The sequence below is a fragment of the Lipophrys pholis genome, assembly GCF_963383615.2.
Source record: "Lipophrys pholis genome assembly, chromosome: 7".
In the NCBI taxonomy this organism is placed as follows: domain Eukaryota; kingdom Metazoa; phylum Chordata; class Actinopteri; order Blenniiformes; family Blenniidae; genus Lipophrys; species Lipophrys pholis.
The window spans coordinates 28,464,099-28,470,681 of NC_137638.1; the positions used below are offsets into that span (position 1 = coordinate 28,464,099).

The window sequence follows — 6,583 nt, forward strand, 5'->3', positions numbered from 1 at the left end:
ATTCCTTGTATCTGCACAGATGTTTGTGTGCAGCTTTCTCTGAGCCTTGTTTGACCTTTTTCCACAGATTTGACGCCCATGCTGAAGCCCGTCGCCGCTCTGTCAGCCACGCCCTCAGAGTCACTCTCCGCCACTCCAGAAGTCCCGGTCAAGAAAAAGAAGGGCTGGCCCAAAGGGAAGAGCCGCAAACCCCTGCACTGGAAGAAACGTGGACCTGGAAAACCTCCGAATGGTGCAGGAGGAGATGGTCAACTCCCAGATGGGGATCCCCAACCCCCTAAAATCAAGATGAAGCCTGGACGCAAGCCCCGGAGCTGGTACCTGCAGCGGGCCCAAGAGGAGGCGGAGAGGCAAGAAAAGGAGCGGCAAAGGCTTCTGGGAGAGCAGCTGGACAAAGATCCTCAGCTGCTCCAGTCGGACGATCGCAGCAGTAAGCGTTTGTGTCGAACCAGCATCGACAGAGACAACAAACAGAAAGACTCTGACGAGGAGGACGACTATCTCCCCAAGCCCGTGGAGCAGAAGGTGCCCAAACGGCGAGGGAGACCGCCCAAGAACCGGCCCCTCCACCAGCCACCGCAGCCTGCCCCCAAACCGCCTCCCACCTCCGAGCCGGAGGAAGAGGACGAGGACGAGGAGGACGAGACGGAGAGAAACTGGGAGGAAGACAAACCCAGCCGCCCACCATCCCGCCCCTTGCTGTCCCCGTCTTCCTCCTCCTCCACGTCAGGGCCCCGGGCGCCACAGTCCCGACCTCAGGACACAGATATGGCTGACAGGGAAGAAGACGACGACGATGAGGAGAGGGAGGAAGAGGACTTTGGCAGCATAGGCAGCGGTGGAGGCGTCAGCAGGCGGACGGCAGCCACACCGGGTTCAGGAAGCAGGCGGAGCGAAGACCACGACGCGGACGACGAAGGTGACGGACACCTGGAAGACAAGAGCAGCAGTAAGAAGAGAAAGAGTCAAGAATACGAAGAGGAAGATGACGACGAGGACGAGGATGAGGAGCCCGCCTCCCGTGCAAACTCTCCTCCGGTGAAGGAGGAACCCCAAGGTGGCGAAGCTTTTTTAGACATGGAGAACAGCGTGGCCCGGGAGTGTGTCAGCAAGCAGGAGGAGGAGGAAGAGGAGGAGGAGGCGGCGGCGGCGGCGGCTGACGAGGAGGTGCAGGAACCAAAGTGCCGCTCCTCCTCAGCTGACCCCCAACAGGAGGAGAGGCGGCGGAGGGAGCAGGAGGAGTCCGCCGCGGCGGCTGCAGCAGTGGAGACGGTGACGGCCATGTCTGTTCCTTCGGAGCCCATGGAGCTGCAGCCGCTGCACCCAGACGACAAAGACGTCACGCTGCTGATGGAGCCCGAGCACACGCACACGCACTCACACTCCCACCCTCACCAACACTCCGAATTCAAAGAGGAGCACGGCCACCACCACCCGCACCACCCCCACCACCACTCCAATGAGCTAGACCTGGAGACCATGCAGGCGGTGCAGTCGCTGACTCAAGGCGAAGCCCAGGACGACGAGGCCGAGCCCCAGCAGCACCACGGGGCGTACCAGGACTGCGAGGAGACGCTGGCCGCCTGCCGGACGCTCCAGAGCTACAGCCACACGGGGGAGGCCGAGGAGGAGGCCCTGACCCTGGTGGAGGAGTGTGGGGCCTCCCAACACAGCAGCCCCCTCCCCAATCCTCCCGTGCCCCCTCTACCCAGCCAGTCGGTGCGTTCGGTCAACAGCCCCGGGCTGCCCTCAGGCATCGTTGACGCCGCGCCGGCAGGGCCACGGGGCGGAGGGACCCCCGGCCCGACCGGGGGTGGCGGTGGAGGCGCAGGAGGGGGCTACACCCAGATCACCCCAGAGCATCCCAGCTCTCTCTCCGCCCCCTCTCAGCAGAACATGGAGACGTCGCCGATGATGGACGTGCCGTCGGTGTCGGACCACTCGCAGCAGGTGGTGGACAGCGGCTTCAGTGACCTGGGCAGCATTGAGAGCACCACGGAGAACTACGACAACCCCAGCAGCTACGACTCCACCATGGGCGGGGGCGGCAACGGAACGGGCAATGGAGGGAACGGAGGGGGGATGTCGGCTACCGTAGTCGCAGGAGCGACGACGGCGGCGTCGTCCTCAGTGTCCTCTTCTTCCAGTTCCGTCACGCCGTCTTCCTCCTCCCAGTCCAACAGCTGCTCCTTCGCCCCCGCCGCCAGCCTCACGTCCTCGACGGGGAACGCGGCGTCGCAGCTCGCCATGGGCAGCTGTAGCCTCATTCAGCAGACGGGACCGGGGCCCAACAGCGGCCCCGCAGCCAGTAACGTAGGCGGCGCCGTGCCTCAGCCCCCACCGCCCCCGCCTCCGTCCAACACCCCCGGCTGTGGCATCAAGTCGCCTCAGAGCTGCGGAGTGATCGAGAGACCCCCCAGCACCAACCAGCAGCAGCAGCCACAAAAAAAGGTTCCTCAGCAGCAGCAACAAGCCCCCAACCCTCAACCTCAACCTTCAGCCCCCCCTCCGCCCCCGCAGCAGGCCCTGTCTCAGTGCAGCATGGGAAACGGCTTTGCCTCCACGCCCATGATCATGGAAATCCCAGAGAGTGGCGGCGGTGGCGGGGGCCGCACCCTGTATGAACGCATGGGGCAGGACTTTGGCACTGGAGGTTATCCACAGCCGTCCGCCACGTTCAGCCTGGCCAAACTCCAGCAGCTCACCAACACCATCATGGACCCCCACGCCATGCCCTACTCCCACTCCGCCTCCGTCACCTCCTATGCCACTAGTGTTTCTCTCTCCAACCCCGGGCTGGCGCCGTCGCCACACACCCCCCTCCCGCAGGGGCAGCCCACCATGACCTCGCCCCCCAACCTCAGCTCGGGCTCCATGAACTTGGGCTCGCTGCAGCTCCAGTGCAACATGCCGACAACCAACATCGGGCTGGGACCGCCGCCGCACACGCAGCGACTGCAGGGCCAAATGGCCACCGTCAAAGGCCACATCTCCATCCGCTCCAAAGCCACGCAGCAGCTGGCGCCGGCGCCGCACCAGCAGCAGCTGTACAGCCGCAGCTCGGGCGCCGTGGCCATGCAGGGCACGCCGCGCACCTTAGCCGTGCAGCGCGGCATGATGCCCAACCTCATGCCCACGCCGGCGCCGTACAACTCCATGAACATGACTCCCCTGAATGCCATGTCGGCCGGCTACCGCATGCCGCAGCCCATGATGAACAGCGGTTACCACAGCAACCCCGCCTACATGAACCAGCCGGGCCAGTACCCCATGCAGATGCAGATGGGCATGATGGGAGGGCAGGGTTACCCGCAGCAGCCTATGCAGCCCAATCACCACGGCAACATGATGTACACCGGCCCCTCCCACCACAGCTACGCCGGCGTCCCCAAACAGTCGCCTTACATGAGCAGATGAGCTCCCAGGAAGTGACGACGGAAACGCGGGGCCAGAGCGGACGCTGGCTGTATTCTTAATGTCCATAACTCCCGTTCGCCCTCTCCAGTGCCTCGGCGAGCATCCGGGAGCGGCGGCGGCGGAGAGTCGTCGGGGTTCCTGTTTTTCTACATTGTCATTTTGTCCCTTTTTATTTGGGCTCGTCCCCTCCAGCTCCCCCCCAGCCCGCTGCGTTCCAGAGCATTTGGGCAGGACTGGAGGTTTTCGGGGGCGTGAGCGTGGACCACAGCCCACACGGTCCTCTGACCTGGCCTCGCCGGGGAGGGGGGGGGGCTCCTCCTCCTCCTCGGACAGCGGCGCACGGCGAGGATGACAAGGAGAACAAAGACAGTACAGGAGCCACGCGGCTCCGTCAGACTGCGAACGAAAAGAACAATGGTTACCAGAATATATCCAACCATGCACACAATCTTTTAACTGATATAGGAAGCCTTACCTTGGGGGGGAGGGAGGAGGGGGGAGGGGGGGGGGGGGGGGGGGCATTTTAGGCGGACTGTTTTTTGTTTTGTTAAAAATAATGTTGGATCTTATTTTTGTTGTTGTTGTTTTTGTTGACTGTTTTTTGAAATACTCGTGTGCAGTCCGACCTCATATATGCTTTGGTCTTTATATGTGTGGCATTCGGAGGTGGTGGGGGGAGGGGCGGCGATGCTCGCCTCCCGCCGCCGGAGGTCCGAGGTGTTTCCAGAGTCTCTGTCTTCCCACACGGACAGTGTCGAACCAAAAACACCGCGGAGACGAACGTGTTACTGTCTTATTATATATCCACAAACGAAAAACAAGTAGCATTATTTTCCAGTTTGCCGCCACTTTCAAAACATTTCGATGTAAATATCTGGTACTTCCCAATATTCAGCACACACACACACACACATAATTACACACACACACACACACACACACACACTGGCTAGCTGCCGCCGGTTGCAGCTAGCTGAGGAAAGTCCAGCATCCAGCTGTTTTTTGTCCACACTCCACTGACAGACTGTGTGACGTCAGACTTACTTTGAGCAGTTTTTCCGGGGAAACGTGGAACAGACGGCGGGATTTCCACTCCAACTGCTTTACGGCGACGTCGGTAAACTCAAGTGTTTGTGGCCCAAACAGGTCGACGAGTTCCAATGGTGTACTTTTGTTAAAACTGTATTTTTATTTTTATTTTTATTTTTTATTTTTTGTTGTTGTTTTGTTTCTGCACTCCCATTGGCTAGAGAGCTGGCAGCAGGTTGTGCCTAAATGCCCGATCTAGTGCGCGGTCCGGCCCTGGGACGGAGGTCAAAGGTCGGAGGGGTGGAACGGTCGACCCCGTCGCTCCACGTACCCCAGTATTCAAAAGTCAAAAGAGGAGTTTTCTCATATTTCTGGCAGAGCCGGCATGCATACTCTCTGGGTGTGTGTGGTTCCCGTTCTGTACTTCTGCTTCTCTTGTTTCCTTCTTTCCTTTCTGAATTCTCTCAGACCGGGCAGCTTTCTTTTATGACACGAGCTGACTCTTTTTGACTTTAGAAAACCTATTGTAGAGAAAAAAAAATGTTTTTTCTATAATATAAAAAGGAAATTCTGACATTGATATTGGTACTGTCATTTTTTCCACTTCTGTTTCAGGAAACAAACGAAGATAAAAAAGAGAGAGGGGGGGGGGGGGGGGGGAAAGACAACATATTTTTTAGCTGGCCTCTTGGGTATGGATTACTAAGAAATTCAAAATTTTAAAAAATTGCCGCTCACTTTTAGTGAATTTAAGATGCCTTTAACCTCTCCATTCCATCTCATCTCTAGAGTTTTTCTATCTTTGTGTAGTATATTGATGCTATTTTAAACAAAAAGGACTACAAATATCTAAAGGTCACTTTTCTTTTTTCTTTCCTTTTTTTTTTTTTTTTACTTCTGGTGTGTGTATAGGATGACTTCCTTCACATTTAAGAGGCATGTACAAATGAGCCGTATATTTCTGTCTGTTTATATTGCTTCCCTTTTTGTATCCTTTGTAATTGTACATGTTGCGTTGTATGCTAAGAGAGAGCGCAAAATAAAGGAGGGGGTGACCGACCGACCGACCGCCGGGCTCACAGTGAAGGTTGACCTGCGCTCAGCCGCCTCAACTCTCCACTATGTCCCTGTATGTATTTCCATTTATTCGTTTTTATTTTTTATTTTTCTTTCTTAGCAAGTACTTTCAAAGAACTCTGTACATTTTAACATAAAATGGAAATAAATTATGTTGAGCCATTCATGTTTCCTTTGAGTTTAACCTGATTCGTCACATAAAACTACCTCATGCTTTGCTTTGCTTTTTCTTTTTGTAGAGTTCATCAGTTTAACATTAATAATCTTGGGAATATACTTTTTTTTTTTTGCTGTGGTTGTTTTCCAAAGCTTTTATTTAATTCACTTTTAATTTATTTTAACAGAAAACCCTTAGCAATGACAAAAGGACAATTATTTCTAATATACATTTGTGCATCACTGATTCCCAAAGCGTGTCGTCGTCCTGGCTGGAGACTCTGTCTTGTCTCCGTAGAAAATGATCTCAATCAGTATAATTTCAGAAGCCGGTACGTTAACTATCTTTTTTATTAGTATAATTTTTTTTTTTAGCTGCTCTTGTTTTCCTCTGGATACTCTTCCTGCAGCAACTGGGATTTGAACCGGCGTCCAACACACACCAGAGGAAGGCTTCACCCAGTGTCCCTGATGTTAATATGGAGAATTATTCATTCTTGGTTTCCAAATGATTCAACTTTAGTCGTCACCTCCAGGTGATTTGGTTGGTTTAGGGTGTGAAGTTTAAATTGTGCCGTCCTAAACTACTACAGTAGTTAAACAGAACCATTTCTCAAACGTAAACCCAAGCACCGTTTGCTTTACATGACTTGCAGTTTTTATTAGGAAGCGAGTGGCTGCTATAGACAAAGTTTAGAAAAGTCGCCCAATCGTTGGAGTTGAAAGCAGGAAGGCTGCATGTTGGAGACGTCTGATGATGGTCATCGCAAAAGGCTGAACTGAATTTTAAATGTGAAAGAAAAAGTGATTAATCACAATTCATCGGCAGCCAAGTTAATTATTTACAATTTTTTCCCTCGGGGTTTATTTAATAGTTTTTCTGATTTTCATACCTGGTGGCCAC

The 6,583-nt window shown here is 54.5% G+C and overlaps 1 protein-coding gene across 3 annotated transcripts in view; it reads left to right on the top strand.

The window, feature by feature from the left end:
• kat6a (K(lysine) acetyltransferase 6A) overlaps positions 1-3,882 on the top strand; it is a 36,095-nt gene extending 32,213 nt beyond the window's left edge. For all 3 annotated transcript variants that reach the window (XM_080468218.1, XM_080468219.1, XM_080468220.1), the window contains exon 17: positions 68-3,882. In XM_080468218.1, the coding sequence (XP_080324344.1) occupies positions 68-3,417 (3,350 nt within the window). In that variant the 3' untranslated portion in view covers positions 3,418-3,882. The remainder of the gene's footprint in view (positions 1-67) is intronic.
• Positions 3,883-6,583: the final 2,701 nt, after the last annotated feature.